The sequence below is a fragment of the Anopheles aquasalis genome, chromosome 2, assembly GCF_943734665.1.
Source record: "Anopheles aquasalis chromosome 2, idAnoAquaMG_Q_19, whole genome shotgun sequence".
NCBI classification, from domain to species: Eukaryota; Metazoa; Arthropoda; class Insecta; order Diptera; family Culicidae; genus Anopheles; species Anopheles aquasalis.
The window spans coordinates 64,718,147-64,745,962 of record NC_064877.1 but is presented as its reverse complement, the minus strand read 5'-3'; the positions used below and the strand labels follow the sequence as shown (position 1 = coordinate 64,745,962).

The 27,816-nt window shown below is 48.0% G+C and overlaps 5 protein-coding genes across 7 annotated transcripts in view; 3 read left to right on the top strand and 2 right to left on the bottom strand.

Moving 5' to 3' along the window:
• The first annotated feature begins 3,171 nt into the window (after positions 1–3,171).
• LOC126571691 (inactive hydroxysteroid dehydrogenase-like protein 1) lies at positions 3,172–8,768 on the top strand. Its single transcript, XM_050230431.1, has 5 exons — positions 3,172–4,156; positions 4,356–4,592; positions 4,856–5,076; positions 5,180–5,275; positions 8,227–8,768. Exons 1-5 carry the CDS (start codon positions 3,979–3,981, stop codon positions 8,479–8,481), a joined length of 987 nt encoding a protein of 328 aa, XP_050086388.1. The 5' UTR covers positions 3,172–3,978; the 3' UTR covers positions 8,482–8,768.
• Positions 8,769–9,465: 697 nt separating this feature from the next.
• LOC126581668 (uncharacterized) lies at positions 9,466–10,531 on the top strand. The gene is made up of 2 exons (XM_050245484.1): positions 9,466–9,921; positions 9,980–10,531. Exons 1-2 carry the CDS (start codon positions 9,466–9,468, stop codon positions 10,508–10,510), a joined length of 987 nt encoding a protein of 328 aa, XP_050101441.1. The 3' UTR covers positions 10,511–10,531.
• Positions 10,528–11,511, bottom strand: LOC126581669 (mitochondrial import inner membrane translocase subunit Tim21). Its single transcript, XM_050245485.1, has 2 exons — positions 11,370–11,511; positions 10,528–11,254 (listed from the first exon to the last, which is right to left on the bottom strand). Exon 2 carries the CDS (start codon positions 11,251–11,253, stop codon positions 10,564–10,566), a length of 690 nt encoding a protein of 229 aa, XP_050101442.1. The 5' UTR covers position 11,254; positions 11,370–11,511; the 3' UTR covers positions 10,528–10,563.
• A 95-nt stretch (positions 11,512–11,606) lies between these two features.
• LOC126581663 (deubiquitinase OTUD6B) lies at positions 11,607–12,697 on the bottom strand. Its single transcript, XM_050245478.1, has one exon. The coding sequence runs from the start codon at positions 12,562–12,564 to the stop codon at positions 11,674–11,676; it is 891 nt and encodes a 296-aa protein (XP_050101435.1). The 5' UTR covers positions 12,565–12,697; the 3' UTR covers positions 11,607–11,673.
• Positions 12,698–13,083: 386 nt separating this feature from the next.
• The window catches only part of LOC126571669 (solute carrier family 66 member 2), a 22,745-nt gene continuing 8,012 nt past the window's right edge, over positions 13,084–27,816 (top strand). For all 3 annotated transcript variants that reach the window (XM_050230396.1, XM_050230395.1, XM_050230397.1), the window contains exon 1: positions 13,084–14,788. In XM_050230396.1, the coding sequence (XP_050086353.1) occupies positions 14,586–14,788 (203 nt within the window). In that variant the 5' untranslated portion in view covers positions 13,084–14,585. The remainder of the gene's footprint in view (positions 14,789–27,816) is intronic.

The window sequence follows — 27,816 nt, the reverse complement described above, 5'->3', positions numbered from 1 at the left end:
AGGTCTGCAGTACGCGTGGAGGATGGTGAGCGTTGTGAAAAAATAAGGTTTGAAATTCTATTCAATCGAGCATAGAACGGCATGTAAACAGCGGCATGTTCCGCATGCACGGTTATTGGTAGGAAATGGTTGATGAGCTGCAATGAACAGCTTCATTAGAATCCATTCCATGTGCGATGTCGATTGTTCGATTGCGGTTGAAAGGAATGCACCCAGCCTCAGCTCTAGCTGATATCGAGCACATCTTACATGTTAAGATGCTTATTTAATTTGATTTAATTTATTACTTTCTACTTGTTTGCTTAAAGCTAGACAAGGATAACTTAAAACTAAGGAGAGAATGGAGTGAGGGAAAATAGCGCATACAAAGAAATAGGATTTTTAAGCCGCTAATTGGACGCTTCAAACCGGTTTTGAAAGATATGTGTTGATCTCTGGTTAACTTACAACACTTATTCCTTTACTATTTCCCTAGTGCAATAATAAAATATGTTTTTTTTTTCAAAATATGATATACAAAATTCATAAAGCATAACGAGACGCATTGGATGTCGACTTTTATTGACCTTGAGCTCTTCATCTCACAAAAAGAAATCGTTATTAGTGACAGATACGCAAGGGAGCTTAAGATTCCTGTCATAGCCGATCCACCTCCCATCAAATATATGATTAACTCCATGCAGTAATCGGTTTTCGATTTCATCAACCTTCATCGTGCGATACAATGACAAAGCTTCTTTGTTGAAGAAAACAAAACGCACAAATTAACCTCCTTTATGCGCGAATACAGCTGAGTATCTGAGCTGTGATCTTGTGAAGGCAAAATCAAGACAAAACCCAAACTACCGTGACCCAGCCATCATTCGTCTCTAGCTCCCCCCCGCATACACCGGTTGTCACTTCATTTGATCCTCGCCAGTGCGCATCCGGAGCCATCATATCTCCACATCATTCCGTTCCGTGTCACAAGCAAAGCATAAAGTGATGACTCTTGAATCCGGCACCACATCTGACACCTACATCACGGCTACATCGTGCGCCTTCTCACCGGCTCTCGGTCACGCCACGAGTGGCGCGGTAAAGGTAATGAGGGGCAAAGGAGCGCTGCAAGACGACAATTAAACCGATTATACCTTTGAAGCCTCCGTAACACTGATTGCTGCAGCAGCAGCTTCTTGTGGTCACGGTGTGCTCTAGCTTGGTGGAGCAACAGTTGAAGCATACTACTCACAAGCATCGCCGAGTTCAACCTTACGTCACTTGCGTCCGGCGTTTGAACCGCGGCAGCGATACAGCATCCTTTGCAGGCTGGGGCGATCGAGTTTTCAACGAGTTTACCACGGAGTGGCTGTTTTGTTTTAAACAGTTTTCAATGCAAATTGCAACACGACGCTCGGCGAGGTATTACATCTTCGTCTCGCTCGGCTCAGCTCAGCTCAGCGGCAGCGACGACGTGTTGCCAACAGAGTTGGAAAGCGTCAGTTGAGGCTGGAACACGACGGCGCAATCCACGACACAAACGTGGATTAATTGATTTTCCATCGGAGCCCCGTCGATGCTCTTGCAGACACAGCTCACTGCCGAATACCCGATACTGATTGGACTTTGGTGATTTATGATTAGCGTGAGCGGTTTATGATCGGTGACGAAAGGCTGAAAGGCATCGTCTAGCGTGATTGAAGGTTCTGCCATGAATATAGGATAATTTCACAACCCTGCCTCGTTGGCTTCTTTTGATTTCATTTTGCTTCGCGTGTTACGGAAATTGGAAATCATCTTCGCCTGAATTGATTAGCTTCGTAAGAGGGGGTTGTGTTTGAACTATTCTTCCATGATTTTCGTAATTTCCCAGCATTTGCAAAAAAAACCATAAAACTTGTTTCAATCGATCGAGAACATGTAATGCGTACCTAAGCACGAACGAGCGCGATTATCTACGAAATCTTTTCTATAGATAGTTTCGAACAGTGAATCTAAATAGCATATCTATCGCGATCACTAGCTATATGCGATCGGAATCCATGTGAACAGATTTTAATTCTAGGTTAATGGTTCTAACCACTAACACAATAAGAACAGGAATTCCATACGCGCTTCTTTTCTCGTTACCGTGGGAGAAATGTAATTAACCTTGTGTCGACGTTAACCGAGGCTAACTTACCTGGTCAGTGCAGCGATCAACTAACAATTACAGTTGGCGTATGTGAATTAAGAAAGAAACGCACGCAATCGGCTGGTTGCTGGTTAAATTTCGGACAAAACGAACCACAACCTTCTCAGGCATGCCACCTGGTGTGGGAGATGCCACCTTTTCATCTCACAGCAGTCATCACAGCACATACCGATAAGGAAAGCGCGCTGCAAGTATCTGCACGCGACCGTAAGACAATGCGCAACATTTGGGACTTTAAAAGACACAAATTACAGACATTACGTTACTGCAGCAAAACAGTAACGCTTCCCACCGCAACCATGCAAAACCTACGATGGTTCTGAGTGCGAGACGAAAATTTTAAAAAACTCTTCCTTCCAATGGACGCCATTTTCGAGCACGAGTGCTTCACGAGAGCCCTGCCGCTTCAGCTGCTAGCTGCCTTGTGCCGGGAGAACTGAATCATGGTGCTTCAATCACATTCAATGATCGTCGGTACTGAAGAGCGCATTTCATGCGAAAATGAAGATTTCGGACTCGGGACTGGGGACCCCGAACTGACCGAATCGTTTTGGCTGGGCCAGAAATCACAACGTTACACAACGCATTTGTCCAGACCGTGGTGTACCGTCCGTCCCGACACTGTGCCGACTGTTGTGTTGTGTTGAGGAATTGCGTAATATTTGTTGACCACCAACATCCATTTATCAGGCAGCGAAGGGTGAGAAAAAAGCATCTCTTACAGGTGAGGTACTCTTAAGCAGACTTAAGCGGACGGTCTCTTTTTCTCTACATTTTAACAGATCCCTGGCCCAACTTTACGAGCAATTAACGCTACAAGGTCGATTGGATAAGCGGCTCACGAAAATGAGCCGCTACATGATTAAAGGGAGAGGCGAGAAACGGTGAAAGGCGATACAAAGGCGATAGTATGAAATGCTACCTAATAGCTTAAACGTCTGTAACAATCGATATATTGCTCCTGTAACTACTGATATATAAACTAGTTTATTGCTATAGACTTCTGTTAATCAATCAATAAAATAATAACATTCCGAACTTAACTGCTTTACACGCTGCTTTGTGCTGATCTCATCACATTAACACCACCGGATTCAGATAAACGTACCACAGCCAGTGTGTACAACGCAACAGCATCACCGGTATCAAAGAGCACGACCTCACCAAAAACCACGACCACGACACAGCGACACCCCCTCCTTGTAGGCCGTCATATTTTCGGCAAACACTCTACGCAACACTGGCCTGGGGGGGTGAACTTCACCCTCTCCGGCGTCGGTCGGCTTGCCGAGGGCGCTGAGTAGAGACCGGCAGGCAGGCAGGCAGGCGTCCTTCGTGGCTATTTCACTTGTAGCTTGAACCTCGAGCAGAGCGGACGGTGCTGCTAGGAGGCAAGAAGACAGACGATCGTTCTATGGCGTTCGAAGCGATCTAGTGCTAATCGTGCCTGCGTGCGTGCGTTTTGTCGCCTTGGGTGGTGCTGTGTAAGGAGTATTTCCATCCACAAGAGTGTCCGTAGTAGTGGTAGTAGTAGCCGCTGTCGCGCTAGAGCGAAAGAGTGCAAAGTTCAATCGTTCATGCCGGTCCGATCGTGGATCGTGTTGGTGCCACAGATCATCGCCGGGTTCTGCAGCAGAACCAAGCCTTCGTTACCCAGTAGTGTGTAGTGGTCGTGACCGTTTTGTTGTTTGAGTGACAAAGTTTATTGAGCTGTTATTGTTGTTATTGTCGTGCGCCATAACTCGGTCACAAACGTCCCTCCCTTTAACGCTTATCAACTCAACGACGACGACGCCACCAGCAACATGCTGATACCGTGGCACATGGCGGTCGGGGGGCTGGCACTGATCGGTGTGTGGGCACTCGCTTGGTTTCTGTACGACAACCTTAAATCGCTCACCCAAATCTGTGTGGCCCTACTGGCACCTTACTTTGCGCCGGCCGAACACAAATCGCTGATCGAGCGGTTTGGCAAATGGGCAGGTAAGTGGAACCGGAAACGCACCGGGATGGGCGCCCCTCCGGAACCGATGCACCGCCACCGCCAGTGACGGCCCATAAAACCTTCACCTAATGACCCACACCACTTCGTTTCGTTCTTCTTCCTCTACTGTGCACGACTTTCACCGGCGGCACGCATTTACAAAATAACAAAATAACTGACCGTCCGACCGACCGTCAGTCATAACCGGGTCCACCGATGGCATCGGTAAGCACTACGCTTTCCAGCTGGCCAGCCGTGGCCTCAACGTGGTGCTCGTCTCACGCTCCACCGAGAAGCTTGTTGCCGTGGCCCAAGAAATCGAATCAAAGTACTCGGTCAAGACAAAGTGGATCGCAATAGACTTCAGTAGCACGAAGCGCGAGATTTACGACCAGCTGCGCAAGGAACTTGACACCATACCCGTCGGCATTCTAGGTAAGCGGAGGGGGGAAAGGGGGGACGGGGGAGGTGGCGGCACTTAGAACATGTGTGCCAATCGTGGCAGGGATCTTTGGCCGTGATCGGCGGTGGAAGTGTTGCAATATATGCTGCTGTCGGCATTCTTAATGCACGATCGAGTCGCTGATCACGATCACGTCAGCGCACTGTCGTTGACTGTGCTACCAGAGTGACCTGAGGATCTCCATACCACCCGAAATTCTGAACAACCTATTATTCCATCCCAATCCAACCGCCAGTGAACAACGTTGGTGCAAACATCGACTATCCGGACGATCTTGATCACATCCCGGAGGAGAAACTGTGGCAGCTGATCAACATCAATGTCGGTGCGGTGACGATGCTCACCCGGATGGTGCTGCCGGGCATGAAGAAGCGCCACCAGGGTGCGATCGTCAACATTTCCTCGGGCAGCGAACTGCAACCACTGCCCTACATGACGGTTTATGCGGCCACTAAGGTACGTCGAGGATCTCCATCCCGGCCATAGCCCCTTGCTGCGGTCTGTAACTGTGCTAATGTTCATATTTTTCTGCTCTTCTGTTTTTATGTCGCTTGTTCAGGCTTACATCCACAACTTTACGCTAGCGATGCAGCATGAGCTGGAACCGTTCGGTATCACCTGCCAGCTGGTTAGCCCGATGTTTGTGACGACCAAGGTAAGCCACTACTCTACCGTTACGGTGATTTCGAACGGTCAGTGGTCGGCGGTACGATCGTGTGCAAGTGTCAAGTGGAACTACTTTGCGAAAAGTCGTGAACTCCCGCCAGCGCGCGCGCTACATGTGACTGTCTTGCATCGTGCACCGCGTGGTACAGCGGCCCAGCTCTGGAGCTGGAGTTATGTTTACCTTATGGACACCTATGGGCCAAATGTCGAGTGCCGAGTGTTGACTGAGGCGGTAAATTGAAAGCGAAAGGCAGCGACTGCGGTGCATGAAACTGCATCTCATCCACGTAATTGTCATGGGTTTGTGGGTGAGCTCGCCCGATACTGAAGCCTCCGATACCGAAGGCCGACCTCGACGGTGCCAAGTGTTGTAACAATCATTCGAGCTTCGAGCACTCTTCGCCACATTCAAGGCTATTCAGTGCGAGTGAAATTCAAGGCTGGTGATAGTATAGGCGAGAGCATGTCTGCCGGGGGGCCGGTTGTAGTGGAAAGATGAGTAATGGTGGCTTGGCGAGTGCACAACCGGTCTACTCGGCCAGCCATCGGAGTTCGTGCCGTTGCCAAGCGAAGAAAACCGGCCAAACCACCCGAGCTATCCGATTGCAACAGTTCGTTCGTGCGTGTCCTTGACCGAGTTGTTGTGCAGATTTTTGGAGCCAAGAACACGGACCGACCGAAGAAGAGAGAAAAAAGAACATGGACGAATCGAACAATCTGGTGTGTGTTTTGGTGGGCGGCCGGTGAACTGCGGATCTGGAAGGGTGGAACGGTGAAGCAACACGTGGTCTCTGCGCCTCTGAACGAATGTCATTGCCTTGCATTCGCGGCGCCTCCATCTTTTGCCTCTCAAATAATCACTTTCCCCACAATCGTCGTCCATGAGCAGTCTGAGTGTGATCGAATGCAGAAACAACAACATTGGTAGCAAAGTGAGCGGATGTGGTATTATAGCGTAGCGTGCATCGCCGGGTTTTCCGATCCGAACCGATTACAATGCAGGCGAATCAGATTAGAAATGACATTGGACGAATACAGTTAATTGGTTTTGAGCCTTTCTAATGAAAATGACTGCAGCAAGAAAGCGGCAATGCTTGAATGGTTGTGTTGGTTGCGAACGAACTTATCCGATATCATTGAATTAAACATCGATTTAAAAAAAAAAAATCAAAACTCACAATTCGATGCAGCCTAAATGCCATTGTCTAAACTTTGACTTCGGCAAAGATCTTCGTTAGTTTTGTGAACCAAATGGGTAACAGCATAACGGATCCCGCTCAATGATCAATGACTGGCAGTTCAATATCTTGAGCTGCCAAACCGGCAGCTAGAGAAATCGGATGTAAGCCAACGTGTACCTCAACACCAACGCTAACCAACCATGGCCGGAATGTGACAAACAATACGTAAAAAAAATATCGCTGCTTGAAGGTGAACAAGCATGTTATGTTGCCCTTATGCGTGCCACGCGGCGGCTCCGAGGGCAGAGCTTCGCTTCGGTCGGTTCTTATAAAAATTAATATCGTCTCGGATCGACAGCTCGTGGAGGGAGCCACCAAGCGCGAGCGTGCGGTGTTTCCTTGGACAAGCCGACATAAGGCTCATCAAGTGATCGACGATCGTGATCTCTCTATTGTTTCGAACTGGCCGCTTTGTGCAGTTCAGCGTATCCTTGTGGTAAAAGGTTCCGGAATCGTGACACATCCGATTGGATACTGATCGAACGAATAGATTGGTTTACCGAGAAAATTAATCATCATTTTGCCGCAAGGTTGTGCTTGGATTGATTGAATTGTGAACAAATGCTTTGTATGCGGCACACGTACCGTTAGCATTTTAGGAAATAGGGAAAATCGTTTGATGTTACGATCGTTGCCGCTTTAAATCCGTTTTGTTACGTCATTACCGACCAATCGGGGATACGCTTTGGCCAAACACTATATTTGCCCAACAGCCATTCGTTTTCGTCGAAACTTTTACTCTCGACCTCAATCTGCTATTCCCAAATACAGACACAAACACCCGCGCTGACTCTTCCACGCACAAAAAAACGTTTATTGCATCATCAGCATCATCATCAGCTCCCCGCAAGGTCGTCCATGTATGCAGCGATTCTCGTAGGTCCCGGGCGTGCATATAGGAATATATTCAACTAGCGGTTTCGTCTCGAATGTCAACACATTCTGCAGAACGAGCAAACCTTTGCAACGTGTTTGCTATCTTATGATACGATATGGAGATACATGTGCTTAGCATTTCGTGAATTCAGAAGGTTCAGCACCCCCGGCACCACTAACGGTAGCCGGTGGGTTGCTGTTGCTCATGCCGCTTCATGTGTGCAGTCCTTGAAGAGTTTGAATTTCAAAGTGATCCAAAGTGAACGTGAAACAGGTTTCCATGTGCCCGAATGCTAGCTAGTGGGTTTAGGCCCGTGCCTTCGGGTTAGTGTTCTCGAAACCACAGCACAAGATTAAGGGCCCCCAAGGCGTGGGGAGGTAGAATCTGATCGGAATGCTACACCGTTCATCCGTCCATCGTGAGCAAATAGCATTAAGAGCGCAGGGACCGGTCGCCACGATGGTGATGGTCGAGGAAGATTATTCTGAAGCGGTGGATTGGTCTTTGGCTCCTGCTACAGCTTGGCTTGTGTTGCGCAATTCCATCAACAACAGCGCACCGAGCACATCTTCGCACAGATCGACCGACGCCAGTCGTCCTTGGTTTTCAGAAGTGATTGGAAATGAATTGATGGTTCCAGCATTATTGGATTCTTCTCCCTACGCGAACCCATACAGGGATAGAACCACAATTACACAATATAGCGATCGAATCGAAATGCCTCATCAACGAGAACCATCTGCTGGGATTGCGTAATGCGATCGGAGGTGCTTCAATAACGTTCTTCTCCTTCTTCTTTTTCTCTATTATCACCATCTGCAGATGAACAACTTCTCTACAACGATCATGGAGGGTGGACTGTTCATACCAAACGCCGAGATGTACGCCAAGTTTGCCACTTTTACGCTCGGTAAAACGAAACAAACTACCGGGTACTGGTCGCACGGTATACAGTATGGAGTAATGAAGCTAGCACCGGAATGCATCCGGACAATGATAGGCGGACTGATGAACAAGCAGTTCCGCAAGGAATACTTTGAACAGCAGCGATCTTCTGCAGTCGCACAGTCCGGATGAGGACGCAGAATTTCGGAACCGTCCATCGCTAAGCATTTGCAAATCGGTGTGCCGCAACTCCGGTGGTGGTGCACCTTCAGGTTAGCTTAGAATTAGGTTAATGTTGCCCATTTTCATAGACTGAGGTTTTAGGAACAGTTTGCTGGTGCTAGTCAGCAACACACTTAGGAGAAACCTGAAACGCATTTCATGTATGTCTTAAGTTTGGGTTTGTTGGCGGCGACCATGGCGCAGTTGTTATAAAACATAATAAATATGGATAGTCGCATCTCCTACTCATTCGAGTTCGAGGTGCAGCGTTGAAAGTGATGTATTTTTTTTAATTAATGCGATTGTTGGTTCGAGATCATAACGAATTATGTTTCATTATTGATGCAGCTTGGTGATGAGTGTCGTGCATTGGATGTGGTACAGTTATGGTAATCGACTTGTTGACCTCTCGGTGGGTCTTGGTTGGGTTGGGTAGGTGGTTCCGTGGATTCATCTATGTTGATTATATATCATGCAGGACTGTTTCATCTTTTACGATCGCGATAAAGGGATAAAAGTCAAGGACAGAACATAGGATATCCCATTCGTAACCGTAAGTAACACGAAGCGATAGATGAGGATGATAAATGTGCTATATGAAGATACTGATAACCACTATTTTATCTTTATGAATACACTTTATCCTCCACAACCCTAATTTTAGATTCACTGTAGTCAGTGCCACAGCGAACGTTCAGATAACGATTTTTCTTTATCTATGCTCTCGCTACGATAGCATTTTGCACTTTGATGAAAAATTTCCTCAATATTGTTTCAAACAAATTCAACAAAAAAATGAGAAAATTATGTAGTACATTAATTTCAACAACTGTTGGCAGCATTCGAATTCCCAACTCTCCGTTTCCATGGCAACCTGTGGTGCAAACAACTGAGTCGGTTCCATCGAAAGCAAGCATTCAGGTCCTATTTATATCCAACAGGATAAATGTGAGGATGAAACTGTTCGGCTTTTACAGTAAAAATGTGTATATTCAATACCGCAATCAACTCTGCTCGACCACCACCTTCGTCGTGTGTTCCCTCACAATCATTGCTTTTGTCGCGCCATATTATGCGCTGTATTCCATCAAGGGCGGAGAACTATGGGAACAGCATCGTCTGGTGTACGAGCAGCCTCGAGTGAAGTTCCCGTACAAATATCTGGTTCTTGCAGAGTTTGAAGGTATCGGCGATGGTGAATCTTCCGTCCTTACCTGTAGTTCCTTCGAAGGATATAACAGTGCCACGGAACAGCTGCCATCGTGTAATGCTATTCGCGTTATTCCTATCGACGAGGACAACGATCAAACGATGGACCGGTTGAGGGTAACGATTAGTTTCAATCCGCCGGACGATGCAAATGGATTGCGATTTTACACGGTTTACTATTTTCTCGAAACCACACTGACTGTAAGTTTGAAGGAAATATTTTTCATAAATACCATCCATTAATGATTTCCACTATCAGTCTCAGTGCAACTTTGAGGTACCCGCTTTCGTCTACCTCGACAAGCTCCAAGCACCAGCAGCAAAGTTCCTGTCGGGAAAAATTGAACATCATGGCGTAATACAGGCTAAGCAGTCCACATCCTTGCAGTGCCCGTTCTTCATGCGGCAACAGAAATCACACTTCAGTGCACGCTATTATCCGACCGAAAACTCAACGCTCGAAGAATTCCAACCGAAAATGATCACCGGAAGGATAGAATCCTCGAATCCCGCCTACTTTGAATATAGTCAAACGCGTACCGGCTGGATATCGGATGAATCCGGCGTAATAGACATCGAGATCGATATCAGTATCGGAGGGGCCGATAGTCAAGCGACGGCACTCCTGTATAGAACTTCCCTCTGGCAGCGCCTTTCTCAATTCTGGACCAGCTACTTCCCGTTGCTCTTTGTCAGTCTGTGGATTGCAAATAAGGTAAAAATGTACCTGTTTGAAAACTTCTACTTACGGGCCGTGGAGGTATTGCCATGGAAACAAAAATATACGTAGCAGACGCATGGTTTAATTGAACAGATAGCTTTGTATTTCACCGGAAACACTTTTCAAAATAACGGCTGTGGAGCGGTTCCAGACGTGGCATGGTGGGCGGCATCCTGTTGGAGCCGGTTGTCTTCTAGGATGATTGGATGTTGGCGATTGTAGTCTAGCTGTACGAACAGATACCGATATTCGAACGATCCCGATTCCGTTTTGCGTTTTTCCAGATGAACCGTTCCTTTGTTGCGAATGCCTTGTATGTAGAATTGCATCCGAATGTATTCGACACCATCCTTTACGTACTTGGTGTGGGCCACGTGTGTCCGGCGGCCCCGACGGCTCTCCTCTCCGAAACCCTTGATCGGTGAACCGAGCGCATCTCGCACGCGTGGTTCTTCCTTGACTCGCTCAAGAGCTTCCGAGTAAATGTTGTTGGGACTGTCCGACGAAAACAGCTCCCAGAAGATCACATAAAACAGCAGTCCGGTCACTCCAACGCCGAGCATGATCACACCCATGTAACTGGCCGTTTTCGTGTTCTCCTTCACACGCTCTCCCAGTGGCCGAACGTCGGTGGAAACATCCGTCCGATCCGAGCCGGCGGAAAGCGATTTCGATGAAGACTTTTGTTGCTCCGCCTGCCCTGTTGCATACTGCCGCACCAGAGAGGGTAACGATGATCCGCTGCATCGTAGGAGGCTCAAGGATAATTGGCGTTGTTTGACTAGCAGCGGACGCAACGCAAGCAGTGCCATTCTAGAAGCAAAATCCGAACGATTAAAGGAACTCCTTCTGCATTATTATATAAACACAACTCTCCGGCCGGTATGATTCCGAGAGTTTTCCGTTTATCACGCACGATTATACATACCTCAGTAGATAACTTTAAACAGTCTAGGACTGTATTGCGCTGGTTACAAACAGAATAAACTAGAACGTGGAATTGAACTACAATTAAATAGTAAAATGCAAAATCCGCTGAACGAGTTGAGCCGGCAATTGTTTGTTTACCTTTTTTTCGCGGCCGACAGCCAAGATTCATATAGCAGGGGGGGGACGGGCAACATTCTCAAAATAACTGGAATCATTCATGGATTATAGGTTCTATTTTTAGTTTTACAACAAAAAGCTCTTTATTTTTTGTTCCAGATGCGTTTCATATTCTACTCTACATCCTAATCCTCCTCCGTTGGCGGTGGAACTGGTTTTGTAGAGTTGTAATGCTCCCCGAGACGGTACATGTGCCTGTGGTATGTAAGGATCAGCTTTTTGGCGTTGTCCTCGTTTTGTCCGTGTATCGTCGAAGGTCCCGTGGCTTGTACGATTTCGATCGGACACTTCAGGCTACTGGAGAGGGCTTTGATTTCTATCTCACCACCCCAAGCCTTCGTTGAACGCACCTGGTGGCAGTATTTGTCGAACCCGGCCGAATCGAGCATATCTCCCGTATCCGGATGGCTCATATAGCAGATCAGACTGTCCTTGTTTTCTTCGATATAATCCGCCGCCAAGCTGCGTAAATCAGCGACACTGTAAGAGCCGATACCGTGCAGCTCGAGCTGATGGTTGATGGCATTGTACAAGCAGTCTCCATCGGCGGGAACGGCGAACGAGATCATTTCCCGCTTCCGAAGTATTTCATTGATGCGATTGTTCTCGATTACACGCGGTGAACTCTTTTGCAGCACGGCTTCCTCCTCCTTGATCCTAGCCGCACGTTCGCGATCTTCTTGCTCCTTCTTCTCCCTTCGTCGCTGCGCTTTGCTCAAACGTTGCTCGTCCTGCTGGTCAGCTTGTGACTGTGATCCATTTTCTGCCACTTCAGCGGCAGCACCGTTATCCTCCGGAGACTCGGCGGACGAGATGGTTAAGCGTTTCAACTCTTCGGCATGCCGTTCCTCCATTTCCGCTTCCATGCTGGCGATCTGGTCCTGAATTTCCTTCTTTTTCTTTTTGTCCACTTTCATCTTTTTCATCGACTGTATCTTTGATTGCAGCTCCTTCTTCTCCTTCCGGTGTTGAGCCAGCATATCCTCGCGCTCAGATTCCGGCACCGTGTCGCTCATCCTGACGTGTAGAACACAAGTGTTGGAGTAATCCTAAATGACTAGCTGGTTGTTAAACTACGGTGAACGACGGGGCAGTGCGGGAAAAATGTATAAAAACTGTAAAATTGAGGTAGCGAAACGTTTTCCGAGATTTTCCAGCCGTCGAGGAAAGGCAAACAATCGGCTGTCAAAAAGACGTTTCAAATCAAAACAAAGAAATTGCAGAAGTGTGTGTGCGAGTGTACGTGTGCCTTTTTGGTAGATTTTAATATTTTAACCCAAACTTTTGGGTAATTCCCCGTCTTTTTCTAGTTGCATATCTAAATAAAATATAGTTTTTTCTTCAATTATCTCTGAACTTTTGCTTCCTTCCTCAACTTCTGGCACTAAGCTGGCATTGACCCCGGTTTTCAAAGTGACATCCAATATGGCCACGACAAAATTGCCAACACTTCCCACATTCGGTCTGTGTAAACTGTTCTAAAGCGTCTCTGTCGCGGAGTAAAAAAATACAAATAAAAATTAAAAAACTTGTGGCTTTCGGTGAGCGAGCATCGCGCGTGTGTGGCTCCGTGATTTGCACGCCGTGTTTGATGACTATTTCGTGATAAATGCTTTTCCCGTTAATTTGTGATTCAGCGGTGACTCCGCGAGACGGCGGTGGTGCGTGAACCTCTTCTCCGGCCGACCCGCACGCGGCCAGGAAATAACAAAAACAGTGGAAAACCTGCGTGGCCCCGGTTGGTGGAAAAGTCTGGTGCACGGAACGGAAACATTGCCATCCGCGGTTGGTGCGTTGGGGCTAAAAATACAATTCCGCCTTTCCTAACGCCATCGAGAGTGCGAGAGTTGGCGACGTCGCGGGTCTGAGATTTCGCGGACGTCGTTCCGTGAAAGCCGCATCACCGCGTATCATGGACTGTGAGCTCTTGGCCGTCTAGAAAGGAGGCCAAAGAAAGTCTGCGAACCGCCGGTTACGGTTCAGTGCGCGAAGGCTTGGCAAATCTCGCGCGATCCAAATCTTCCTTCCATCATCCTTCCTCAGCGGATCGCGAGAACGCTAAACACCTCGTCAAGGGTCGATGCCTCTTCCTCTCAGCGACGGCAGCGTGTAGTTTTCGAGACGTCTAATCGGTGCGGCCAAAGTGTAATCTCCTTCGTCTTCATCACGTATTGACTCGCGCGTTATCAGTGTGTTAGATAGGCTTGAAGTGAAAACAACAGAGGGAACTTGTAACATTATTCTCCAGTCGACGTCGTCGTTTAGTTCGCCCGTACCCGACAAAGGCGATCAACGTTCACGGTCGTGGCTGCGGGGGCTATCAGTCATCTCGGAGGCAAAAACCTTTTTATTGCGACGATCCCGCATCCATCCAGTCATCACAACGTCATCGTTCGTCTTTATCACGGAAAGGAGCAGTCACAATCGAACAGAACAAAGCAACCATTGGCGTGCCATTTGCCTGAACATTCCTCGTCCGAGGAACCACCACACAGGAACCGTGCCGTGGAACAAGCGGCAACCAAAAGGGACTGGCACAAAAAGGGGGATCAATTTCTCGCAGGAAGAAGGAAATGGTTCCAAGGTTAACACATCCGGCGCAGTGAAATACGAAAAACATTCGCCGACTTTGCTTCTTCGGGGACCGTGCACCGATTGGCCGCTGGTCGCTGATGCAGAAGCGATAGAGGCGCACATTTGCCCGATTGATCACCGGAAGTCACCCATCGCCGGACGATGCCCCTGATTTACCACCGGGTGACCGGTGTGCCGATGCATTTTCCCCATTATCAACGCGTCTCGCTGTATCGTTTACATCGATGGAACGACGACAGCGAAGTGATTCCCCAGTGACGTCCTGCGTGAGGCGTTAGTTGTGTCCGCAGGGCTGCAGGACTCCTGCAGTGCAGTTGCCCTCCAGCCGTGGGCCAGGATCGTAGAGAATTTTGAAAAAAAAAAAACCAAAACCAAACAGGAATCAGTTGGCTGCAGCACACACCACTTCGACGGCGCATCCCGGGACGCATCCGTTTGAACGATGGATTGGATCATTAACGATGAGCTTGGGCTCACGGTGGGCCATCTCGTCGGCTGGACGTCCGCTTCCTTCATGGTGGTCGGCGGTGTCCTACCGTACGTGCCCCAGTACCGGCAGATCAAGCAAACGCAGGATCCCGAAGGGTTCTCGCTACACGTTTGCCTCGCCCTGCTCATTGCCAACACGCTGCGAATATTGTTCTGGTGAGTTTCTTAATCCGAGAATTTACGTTTTCTGTCACAGGTAAAGGTTAGATAATCGTACAACCACTCTCGTAGCCGATTGGCTACCGTAGATTATTTATCCTTCAACCACAGTTTCGAACACTGTTCCGAGTCCTTGGACAGACCAACAAGCAAAAAAAAAAAAAAGAAACAGGTTTGACCTTCGCTCCCCGTGCAATCCAATGAGTCTTTTCGTCCCGGGACGACCCACGCAGCGCATGCCAAGCCCCGTATTTCGGACATTTAAATTCCTTCGCAGGCCATACCATAACAATGAAGGACCTGCTTGGCCGGATATCCGGCGAGAAAGGGAAAAAGCAGCTGAAATAGTACCGCTGATAAAATCGCCCAACCCATCGGTCGGCTATTCAAAAACCGTCGCACGCCCGCCAATGGCCTTTGAAAGGTGGAAAGGTGGAACTTGCCTATCTGCCTCTGCTGGTCGATAGCATGTCCTAAGAGGGAAACCAGCTTGTATTACTAAATACAATTGCGATTGTATTACTAAATGGTTTTGCACCAAATGCCTACTACGTGAGGTTCTGCATTCGGCAAGAAAATCGTTTTCCTGTGTCTTATCATCCAAACGCTTCCTTTCCGAAGCGTTAGAGGTAAAAAGTTGCATTTTTCTGCCTAAAAAATGTAGATTATGAGTTCCTTTTAATGAGTAAGACACTTTTCCAGCTACAGCCTGGATTGGCAAACGTTCTTTCGTTTGCACGTTGCTGACAACATTCGCCTATCTTTGTGTCACGGAAATGTGTGGTTTGATATAAAGAGTGCAAAGAATGAGTCGCTCAATGTCGCTGTTTGTGGTAAAACTCGCCGAATTGTCGATTTGGCAATTTTCTGTTTAACCCCGGATCGAGTCACAACGTCGCCGTCGCCGCCGCCACCAAAAGCACAATCGCGCATCGCTTCCAATCGCGTACATTTCCTCGTTCCATCGAATGACCGTGTGAAACGGACACTCGGGCGCACAATCGAGTAGTAGGATGTGGCGTGTGGACTGTTGAAGATGGGCCACCCATTGCGTATGATAAGATAAGATAATGCGAAGAATTCCCGCCTCGTTAAACCCTTCCTTTTTCACCCTTCGCTTACAGCTGATGCTAGGGAGTGCTGGGTGTGGATCAGAAATAGTCGCGCAAACGCGAAATGGAGAGAGGAGGACCATGGAATGCCAAGTTTCCCATCGTCACGATCGAGTACACCAACGGGGTGGAGGGGGGGGGGGTGAAACCATTGATGAAACAAGAGGAGGAGGAAATGGAAATGCTTCAATCACTTCAGGGAGTGCCTACTTCATGATTGGAGGTCGGTTGCTGAACCGACCCCGACCGGTCGGATAGCGCGGCAAGTGCAAACGGAAATAAATGCGTACACGGTCGGTGACGGCGGGGGCGGCGGCAGAGAGGGTTAACGTGCGCACTTCATACCCACCCGTCCACGTCACCCTTGGCCCCCCTGGGCTTCCAGTGAGATGGTAGCGGACGCGCACGTTCGACGCAAATTGGCTCACAATACAAATAAGCAATGAAAAAAAATCATACCAGAGGTACTGAGTCAATGGGTGGGCTAAGGGGAAGGGCATGATTGCACCTTGCACCTAGCACGGCGCGGGAGAAGATGCAAATACTAATAATGATATTCCCTCCTCAATATCAGCATCGTGCACGTGTGCTTGAAGCGATAGGAGATTTGCATATTTGTGGTTGCTGTTGGCTGATGGAATCAACAAATTGAATGGAATAGAGTTATCTTCGCGAAAAATGTATCTAAAGCCCGCGGTCATAAGCCCCGGAAGTTTCTTGGTATATTTTTGATACGTTCTTCTGCGTCTGCTTGTGGATCGATTGATCAGTCGCGTCGGTAGCTGGCAGGCCGGTGTGACAAGCATAGCAATGAGGTTGAGTCGCGAATCGTTGAGGTGCGACCGACGCAATGGTTTTTGAAACGTGATAAAATGTTGCCAAAGCTATTCTCTCGACGTGTGCGCTCCACAGTACCATACATTATGGAAAAAAGGGATTTCCGCCCGGCCCAGCCCCGCTATGGATGTCCACTTTCCCTACAAGACAGGCCGGGGTACAGCTCGGTGTTTATGTTCCGGTACGGCTGCTGACTGCTGGGCTCTTGTTCCAGCTTATGCGCGCCAAACGCCACAAAATCGCTCCTATGTGTTGTGGTGTTCCCGTTTCCTTAAGTTGGTGTATCGATTTTTGGTTTGTCTGTTTTTCTTTCTTTGGTTTAGTTTCTTTCTTGTTACCTTGGATGTTTGGGGCGGTCCCAGTTTCGCCAACATTTGTTGACAGGGTTCGAGGTTCACCTATGGGTGGAAAGGGGGCGGCTGGCGGGGAGCTAATGGTTCTTGTATCCTTTCGTAGCCGAGCGCCATGTGACAACCGGACCGGAAATCCCGGAACTGTTGTCGTCCTTCTAATGTAGCTTATGTTTCCGCCTGACGAATACACCGAATTGTGAAACAAACCATCCTGAATCAAACACAGCATTCCACAAATCGATTGGCACTTAGCAGCGTTGTCTTCTGTTGAAGCATTTAGACATGTCGCGTATGCACATTTAATGCTGTATTTTTGCTGTCAGTATGAATGCTGCCTGATATGTTAAGCAAATATGAATGCCATTAAGGTGGGAATGAATCATAATTGGATGTCAAACGTGTGGTAACTGGCGGTACGCGAACGTGAGCGCTCGAGCAGCACGCGCCCACTGGCACGTGAGGCTCGTCCGGTTTACCTTCTTTTCTTTTTTCTGTTGTTGCATTTACACACATGCGTCTGTTTGGACGTTAAGCGCATATAAGCGATAAGTTTATCGCTAGCCTGTCGCCAAAGCATAAGCTTCTTGCATTCGATTGCTGTTTACCGTACGCGATAAGTGACGCCTTTTGTAGCCAATTCGTTAGCGACCACGAGGAGGAGAATAGGCTGCAAGGCAGAATGGTGTGTGCAGAAATTGTTAACACTGCGAATCCCAGCACTTGACTGATTAAACGCTAAAAAAGTTTCCAAATAAATTATGCGTTAACTAAACAAACAAACACGGCACGAAAGAACTGAACCTGCCACCAAAAGTGCCCTTGACCGCAATAACTCATGCTTTCTAACCTATTTCCCCGGAGGTTTGCCCCGGTGCCTTCTGGCCTGACATAACAATTACTAGCGCACCATATAATCGATTAGATCGGCGGAAATGGGAGTCCACTGGTGGTCCCACTGCAGCAGTAGCGCTCCCAGTGGACGTCCCAATGCCCTCGCTTTGCCTGCCTAACTGGATGTGTCAATTCAGTAAAGATAATTGAATTCCTCTCCCGTGCCGCCGCCATTGCTTGCTCGCCTGACCCGGCTGCTGCTAATTTGATAACCGTGCTGATGTTTTCATTAAACTTTCGCATTTAAGATGCTAGCCTGAGTCCTCAGAGTCGTGCACAAAGACACCAATCGTGTTCAATGATATCGCCATGCTAAATGACATTGAAGGTGACATTTGATAGTCGAATCAAAAGCCCACCACCACCGTCGGTCGATGCAGAATGCAGAGAACTGACCAACATCCCCCAAACCATCTCGACACCAGCTGACGCATCGCCACGAGCGAGCTCTAACTCCTCATGGGCGCCGTGTGTAGGTCTCGAGGGTGTTTGGATCACCTTCCTCGCCGAACAACACCAGAACCAGTTCCCGTGATCTCATCGTCACCCCGATGACTGGTTTTCATGGCCAAAGTCACGGCGAGGTATAGTTTTTTTTCCAGACGAGCGTCGAGAGGACTGCTGCTGCTGCTGCTGCAGCTTTTTAGATCGAGAAATGTGACCATTTGTCAAGCTGCAAAAATGGTAAAGATCGGTCAGAGATGCCTAGTAGCAACATCCTACAACATGTCATAATTAACGACACACGAAGCAGCAGCAGCAGCAGCGGTCTGGACGTGTACACCGGGTTGATACTTTTCGCGAAACGCAAAGTTTCTACGCCGTTGACGCAATCAGCAATGGGTTGCCGCCCCTCTCGCTACTGATAATACCATTTGTGGAATATTATTTCAAGTTTTTGCTGTTGTGTTGCCGGTAACGCCAACAATTTTAAGCCCCTCTGCCTGTGCCTTTTTGGTTTCTTAGTAATAGAAACGGCTGCGTCGTGTGCATATGACGAAGTTGTTTTTCAAGTGCTGGTTTTATAACTTTGAAATAATGTTTACGTTCCCTGAACTCCGAATATGCGTAACGAGATTTGTTCGTTGTTTATCACTGGTATCAGAGTCCACCAGTTGTGTTGCTGCCAGATGGTTTCGCATTACAACGAACGGCGCGTGCCTCATTTCAGAACGGTTATTCTGGAATGCCATGCGATCGCACAAGTGAGCCCCCCAGCGAAGAAGGGTGTTCTCTGTTTGTTTTCTCCCTTTTTTCGCTCATCCGCGCAGTCGTGAGGTGATAATGTCGATCGAATTATGGACAATTTGCTGCTAGAATTGCATTCACTGATGCATGGCACGCGCGACAAATGTGTGCCAACACAACTGGTCCGTGCGTCCGTGAGCGGCCCCAACACCAGCACCATCGGCGACGACACTACAGCAATTGACGTGTGCAAAAAAAAAAGGGGGGAAGCTAACTTCATTAGGGCCGTCCGAGCGCAAACAACGTTTCCATCCAATCTCCGCCCCGATTGCAGTGCTCGCGAGTATGGCCAGCAGTCGAATGAGGGGACGTACGAGATCTAATCTCGGTTCAGATTCGTTTGGAAATTTTCGATCGGAGCTTCCCGATGTACCGCTGCTGTGAACGTTGTCATCGATCGTCATTCTCGGTCACGATCATCATCATGCGGGGGTTTGTTAGTTTGAAAACAGATGACGCATTGCTTCGACATGTTGTCCCACATATTACTAAATACCGTTCCATCGTGCCACTGGTCTCCGTTGTTGATAAAGATGGCACACTCCAGATGCATCTGATGGTGACACGAGTGTTGCGTTGGAGTCGGTAAACCAATTAGAAGTTGCATCAACTTGCGGTACAAGATGGTGGAAACATTGGCAACAAAAATAACACTCGTTCAGGAACGGGTTGCGCCCCCATTTTAACACCAGTGATCGAGACAGAGAGAGAAAGAGAGAATGTCGGGGGAAATGTAATGTGTCCTCGGTGATGCTGGCTGGCCAATTACAGGTGACACGAAGCGACCGTGTTCCGCGTGCCGTGCGACTGCGGAAAAGCGAAAACCGAGAGATTGCTGAGCTTGTTTGCTTTCGCCATTCCGCTTGTCCATACAACACTCGTCTCCATTATCCGCGCTGTCTCTTTACCATGTCTCTCACCATCAGCAGTATCATCATTCGGTTTGGTTCGGTGGTTGGTGTGGCGAGCACCACGAGAGTTGATCGACAGGAAATGAAACGTTTGTTGCGGTCGATGCGCACGAGATGGGTTAATTTCGGTGAAACACTGACGGGTTGAGGGGGAAACAACAACAACGAACCCGGGGGTACATGTGTTTTCCGGCGAGCGACGAGCGAGCAACACCACGCATTCCAACTTGTGCTTCGTGGCACAAACACTTCATTCTGTTGCGGGATTAACCGGCGACGACTAATCCGGACATCAACAAGGTGATGCTGCTGGTGCTGGTGCTGATAGTCGGTAACATCTTGGTGCAATCTTTGCCAGCTCGTAAATCTCGAACCATCACGCGTGCCATCGTACTCCTCGGGTGTTGCTGTTTGTTCCATTTTCTCCACCCCGGCCACGATAACAGACATCCGTGTGGCACCTGACGAACGGTGGTGATGATGCTGTGTGGCCTTCTTTTCTCCGGCATCACGCGTTGATTAACTAAGTCCCGTATGCCATTGGGTGCGTTTTATGATGGTTTAATGTGATAATAATGGTTCGCGTCGCGTTTGGTCGGCGCTTCTTTAAATGGTCTTAATAAAATTGGCCTCGAACCAACGTCTCTAACGCAAAGACTTAATCTGCACACACCGCTGCCTCTCAGTTATTCAGTCGTGTTGATGTGCTTCATGCCCGATGTTAAGGGTAATTTGAAATTTTAATTCAATTTGCGTCATTTCGTTTGATGCTTCAAAATTAAACCTCGTGGCCCTTCCGATGAACGCGATAACGCGAACATGGGACTTCGACAGTAGAACGGTGGTAAACGACGCCCAGTGCCAGACAGGTGATGCGTTCATATATGCTGAGCAATATCGATTTTACGTTCTCTCCGGCGTAACGGCATCCGCAAACGGGGCTAATGGGTGACGAACAGAATCCACCGGCAACCTGTTGCATTCACCGACGGGCGTTGTGGTCTTCTGCGTTCCTTCATTTTTGATGACTGAGCTACGGAATCACTTCCATGGATGGATGTGTTTAGTTGCTACGTGCGAATGATCTTTTGCTTTTGCTTTTCTGCTGCTTGTGGCATCTTCGCACCAAATCAAGATTCTGTTTCGTGTGTCTGTGGATACGGCTCCCGGAACGAATGCTGATGCATGCTTTTATGCATCCGGTATGAGGACGAGCTTACGCTGGTGCTGGCCGAGGCATTCTGCCAACATTGCAGATATTGTAAGCGTTTAGCATGTGCTCGTTCTCTCGTGCCCCTTTTCTTCTACTCCGTCGTACGGCATACGGCGCTCTTCTTTACGACATTGACCGCGAATCAACCACTTGCTGCTGCTGCTGTTGATGCTGGTGTCGGTGCCATGTTTGGATGCTTTGCACATTGAGCCAATACACGCTCACTCGCTCACATTGCAAAATCGCTCCTATGTGTTGTGGTGTTCCCGTTTCCTTAAGTTGGTGTATCGATTTTTGGTTTGTCTGTTTTTCTTTCTTTGGTTTAGTTTCTTTCTTGTTACCTTGGATGTTTGGGGCGGTCCCAGTTTCGCCAACATTTGTTGACAGGGTTCGAGGTTCACCTATGGGTGGAAAGGGGGCGGCTGGCGGGGAGCTAATGGTTCTTGTATCCTTTCGTAGCCGAGCGCCATGTGACAACCGGACCGGAAATCCCGGAACTGTTGTCGTCCTTCTAATGTAGCTTATGTTTCCGCCTGACGAATACACCGAATTGTGAAACAAACCATCCTGAATCAAACACAGCATTCCACAAATCGATTGGCACTTAGCAGCGTTGTCTTCTGTTGAAGCATTTAGACATGTCGCGTATGCACATTTAATGCTGTATTTTTGCTGTCAGTATGAATGCTGCCTGATATGTTAAGCAAATATGAATGCCATTAAGGTGGGAATGAATCATAATTGGATGTCAAACGTGTGGTAACTGGCGGTACGCGAACGTGAGCGCTCGAGCAGCACGCGCCCACTGGCACGTGAGGCTCGTCCGGTTTACCTTCTTTTCTTTTTTCTGTTGTTGCATTTACACACATGCGTCTGTTTGGACGTTAAGCGCATATAAGCGATAAGTTTATCGCTAGCCTGTCGCCAAAGCATAAGCTTCTTGCATTCGATTGCTGTTTACCGTACGCGATAAGTGACGCCTTTTGTAGCCAATTCGTTAGCGACCACGAGGAGGAGAATAGGCTGCAAGGCAGAATGGTGTGTGCAGAAATTGTTAACACTGCGAATCCCAGCACTTGACTGATTAAACGCTAAAAAAGTTTCCAAATAAATTATGCGTTAACTAAACAAACAAACACGGCACGAAAGAACTGAACCTGCCACCAAAAGTGCCCTTGACCGCAATAACTCATGCTTTCTAACCTATTTCCCCGGAGGTTTGCCCCGGTGCCTTCTGGCCTGACATAACAATTACTAGCGCACCATATAATCGATTAGATCGGCGGAAATGGGAGTCCACTGGTGGTCCCACTGCAGCAGTAGCGCTCCCAGTGGACGTCCCAATGCCCTCGCTTTGCCTGCCTAACTGGATGTGTCAATTCAGTAAAGATAATTGAATTCCTCTCCCGTGCCGCCGCCATTGCTTGCTCGCCTGACCCGGCTGCTGCTAATTTGATAACCGTGCTGATGTTTTCATTAAACTTTCGCATTTAAGATGCTAGCCTGAGTCCTCAGAGTCGTGCACAAAGACACCAATCGTGTTCAATGATATCGCCATGCTAAATGACATTGAAGGTGACATTTGATAGTCGAATCAAAAGCCCACCACCACCGTCGGTCGATGCAGAATGCAGAGAACTGACCAACATCCCCCAAACCATCTCGACACCAGCTGACGCATCGCCACGAGCGAGCTCTAACTCCTCATGGGCGCCGTGTGTAGGTCTCGAGGGTGTTTGGATCACCTTCCTCGCCGAACAACACCAGAACCAGTTCCCGTGATCTCATCGTCACCCCGATGACTGGTTTTCATGGCCAAAGTCACGGCGAGGTATAGTTTTTTTTCCAGACGAGCGTCGAGAGGACTGCTGCTGCTGCTGCTGCAGCTTTTTAGATCGAGAAATGTGACCATTTGTCAAGCTGCAAAAATGGTAAAGATCGGTCAGAGATGCCTAGTAGCAACATCCTACAACATGTCATAATTAACGACACACGAAGCAGCAGCAGCAGCAGCGGTCTGGACGTGTACACCGGGTTGATACTTTTCGCGAAACGCAAAGTTTCTACGCCGTTGACGCAATCAGCAATGGGTTGCCGCCCCTCTCGCTACTGATAATACCATTTGTGGAATATTATTTCAAGTTTTTGCTGTTGTGTTGCCGGTAACGCCAACAATTTTAAGCCCCTCTGCCTGTGCCTTTTTGGTTTCTTAGTAATAGAAACGGCTGCGTCGTGTGCATATGACGAAGTTGTTTTTCAAGTGCTGGTTTTATAACTTTGAAATAATGTTTACGTTCCCTGAACTCCGAATATGCGTAACGAGATTTGTTCGTTGTTTATCACTGGTATCAGAGTCCACCAGTTGTGTTGCTGCCAGATGGTTTCGCATTACAACGAACGGCGCGTGCCTCATTTCAGAACGGTTATTCTGGAATGCCATGCGATCGCACAAGTGAGCCCCCCAGCGAAGAAGGGTGTTCTCTGTTTGTTTTCTCCCTTTTTTCGCTCATCCGCGCAGTCGTGAGGTGATAATGTCGATCGAATTATGGACAATTTGCTGCTAGAATTGCATTCACTGATGCATGGCACGCGCGACAAATGTGTGCCAACACAACTGGTCCGTGCGTCCGTGAGCGGCCCCAACACCAGCACCATCGGCGACGACACTACAGCAATTGACGTGTGCAAAAAAAAAAGGGGGGAAGCTAACTTCATTAGGGCCGTCCGAGCGCAAACAACGTTTCCATCCAATCTCCGCCCCGATTGCAGTGCTCGCGAGTATGGCCAGCAGTCGAATGAGGGGACGTACGAGATCTAATCTCGGTTCAGATTCGTTTGGAAATTTTCGATCGGAGCTTCCCGATGTACCGCTGCTGTGAACGTTGTCATCGATCGTCATTCTCGGTCACGATCATCATCATGCGGGGGTTTGTTAGTTTGAAAACAGATGACGCATTGCTTCGACATGTTGTCCCACATATTACTAAATACCGTTCCATCGTGCCACTGGTCTCCGTTGTTGATAAAGATGGCACACTCCAGATGCATCTGATGGTGACACGAGTGTTGCGTTGGAGTCGGTAAACCAATTAGAAGTTGCATCAACTTGCGGTACAAGATGGTGGAAACATTGGCAACAAAAATAACACTCGTTCAGGAACGGGTTGCGCCCCCATTTTAACACCAGTGATCGAGACAGAGAGAGAAAGAGAGAATGTCGGGGGAAATGTAATGTGTCCTCGGTGATGCTGGCTGGCCAATTACAGGTGACACGAAGCGACCGTGTTCCGCGTGCCGTGCGACTGCGGAAAAGCGAAAACCGAGAGATTGCTGAGCTTGTTTGCTTTCGCCATTCCGCTTGTCCATACAACACTCGTCTCCATTATCCGCGCTGTCTCTTTACCATGTCTCTCACCATCAGCAGTATCATCATTCGGTTTGGTTCGGTGGTTGGTGTGGCGAGCACCACGAGAGTTGATCGACAGGAAATGAAACGTTTGTTGCGGTCGATGCGCACGAGATGGGTTAATTTCGGTGAAACACTGACGGGTTGAGGGGGAAACAACAACAACGAACCCGGGGGTACATGTGTTTTCCGGCGAGCGACGAGCGAGCAACACCACGCATTCCAACTTGTGCTTCGTGGCACAAACACTTCATTCTGTTGCGGGATTAACCGGCGACGACTAATCCGGACATCAACAAGGTGATGCTGCTGGTGCTGGTGCTGATAGTCGGTAACATCTTGGTGCAATCTTTGCCAGCTCGTAAATCTCGAACCATCACGCGTGCCATCGTACTCCTCGGGTGTTGCTGTTTGTTCCATTTTCTCCACCCCGGCCACGATAACAGACATCCGTGTGGCACCTGACGAACGGTGGTGATGATGCTGTGTGGCCTTCTTTTCTCCGGCATCACGCGTTGATTAACTAAGTCCCGTATGCCATTGGGTGCGTTTTATGATGGTTTAATGTGATAATAATGGTTCGCGTCGCGTTTGGTCGGCGCTTCTTTAAATGGTCTTAATAAAATTGGCCTCGAACCAACGTCTCTAACGCAAAGACTTAATCTGCACACACCGCTGCCTCTCAGTTATTCAGTCGTGTTGATGTGCTTCATGCCCGATGTTAAGGGTAATTTGAAATTTTAATTCAATTTGCGTCATTTCGTTTGATGCTTCAAAATTAAACCTCGTGGCCCTTCCGATGAACGCGATAACGCGAACATGGGACTTCGACAGTAGAACGGTGGTAAACGACGCCCAGTGCCAGACAGGTGATGCGTTCATATATGCTGAGCAATATCGATTTTACGTTCTCTCCGGCGTAACGGCATCCGCAAACGGGGCTAATGGGTGACGAACAGAATCCACCGGCAACCTGTTGCATTCACCGACGGGCGTTGTGGTCTTCTGCGTTCCTTCATTTTTGATGACTGAGCTACGGAATCACTTCCATGGATGGATGTGTTTAGTTGCTACGTGCGAATGATCTTTTGCTTTTGCTTTTCTGCTGCTTGTGGCATCTTCGCACCAAATCAAGATTCTGTTTCGTGTGTCTGTGGATACGGCTCCCGGAACGAATGCTGATGCATGCTTTTATGCATCCGGTATGAGGACGAGCTTACGCTGGTGCTGGCCGAGGCATTCTGCCAACATTGCAGATATTGTAAGCGTTTAGCATGTGCTCGTTCTCTCGTGCCCCTTTTCTTCTACTCCGTCGTACGGCATACGGCGCTCTTCTTTACGACATTGACCGCGAATCAACCACTTGCTGCTGCTGCTGTTGATGCTGGTGTCGGTGCCATGTTTGGATGCTTTGCACATTGAGCCAATACACGCTCACTCGCTCACATTGATCATCCACCTTCTCATGGGTTCTGTATTACTCCTTGAACCATTATTATTGCGTTTGATGGTCAGCATATCATCCAGTGATGTGCTGCTGGCGGTGTGCGCCGGTGATAGGTAGTCACCGAGGGAACACTACACCCAGCACATGGATTGCGTTTAAGCTGCTCGTAATCCTTAGCAGAAAACCGCGCTGAACCGAATGAAGCGAGCGAAAGAGGGCACAGGGGGGGATTAAATCATGAAACAACATGGCCAATTCAGCTCAATTGGATAACAGGCGGCACCAGACCCTCGTTTAGGGTGGCCGCACATCGGTGGTTTCGTTCAAGCCGCGCCTAGTGTTTGGCTGGTGTGGGAAATGAGGAATAGAAATTGCTTAGATGGACCTTTAATGGCACCAATATTATGGCTGTAGTTTAGGACTTGAAGGCCAGCTGGTATGTTAGGAGGATCCAACATGATCTTTAGTTATGTTGTTCCTCGTCAGTGACTCCATTTGTATCAAGCTGTGACATAATGTTTCGCAAATGCCAACAATGCCAACAATTTCAATATGTTCTTATATTTTACTTATCAACCTTCAGTTGTTTATGAAGTAAGTAAGAATCGTCTTCCTTAAGCGATTGCGTACTAAGCAGCATGCTAGACGCCATCATACATTGAACTTCAGTTCTGAAGAAACTTGCCGGAATAACAGAATATTTGTGAAAATTATCAGTTCCAGATTGCCTTAGCTCCGGCATCCGCCAGTTCCGGGAGCTTATCTGCTCGAGAACCACACCAACTCGAGGCATCAATGCGTTGGAGTCGTTAAGATTTATTATTGATAGTTTGTAGGCGAGACAATGTTGTTGGTGTTGTCTGCTGACAGACTCAAAGAATCGGTGTCACACTGATAAGCTTTGGTTGCGAAACAATCGTCTTGCTGGAATGCTGGCGCCTTCGTGATAAGGGAGCAGAATGAGAATTTGATGTTGTGCCATTGACTGGTGCGCGATGCGAGAGAAGCACATTAAGCATGGTTTTGTGTGATGGATTTATGTTTGCAAGAATATTGCGCATTTTGTGAATGATGATGATGATGATGATGTCTATTAATTTATCAGTCCAAAAGATACTTATCAAATGGGTGGCTAAAGGGCGATAGATTTGCTTGTGAGCTCAAAAGAAAGTATTAAAGGTTGATGTGTTTTTTTCTAATTTTATCTTCCAACGTGATTTAATTTCTTGGTTTATTGAAATGGGCAAATATTGTGATTATCAATCATACATCTTGGGTAATCATAATTAATCAACATCACTATGAATGTGACAAGCCTTCCAACTACGCTAATTATCCCATTACTATCCCATTAACCATTTCTCTACCATGTTCAGCATGTTGATATTAGTGTGATTGGCCAACTGGCACTCTAGTATCAGTTTACACTGGAATCGGAATATTTTATGATAATGCAATTAATTAAACCGAAAACTACACATTGCCCGTGTTACGTTGGCAGAAATATCAGCCACTGGGAAAGTTCGAGGAAAAGTGCATCAATAGAGTGGAAAACCAGGTTAAGAGGTCCACTTGGCTAAGTGCTTTTCCCGCGGGACAAACGAAAC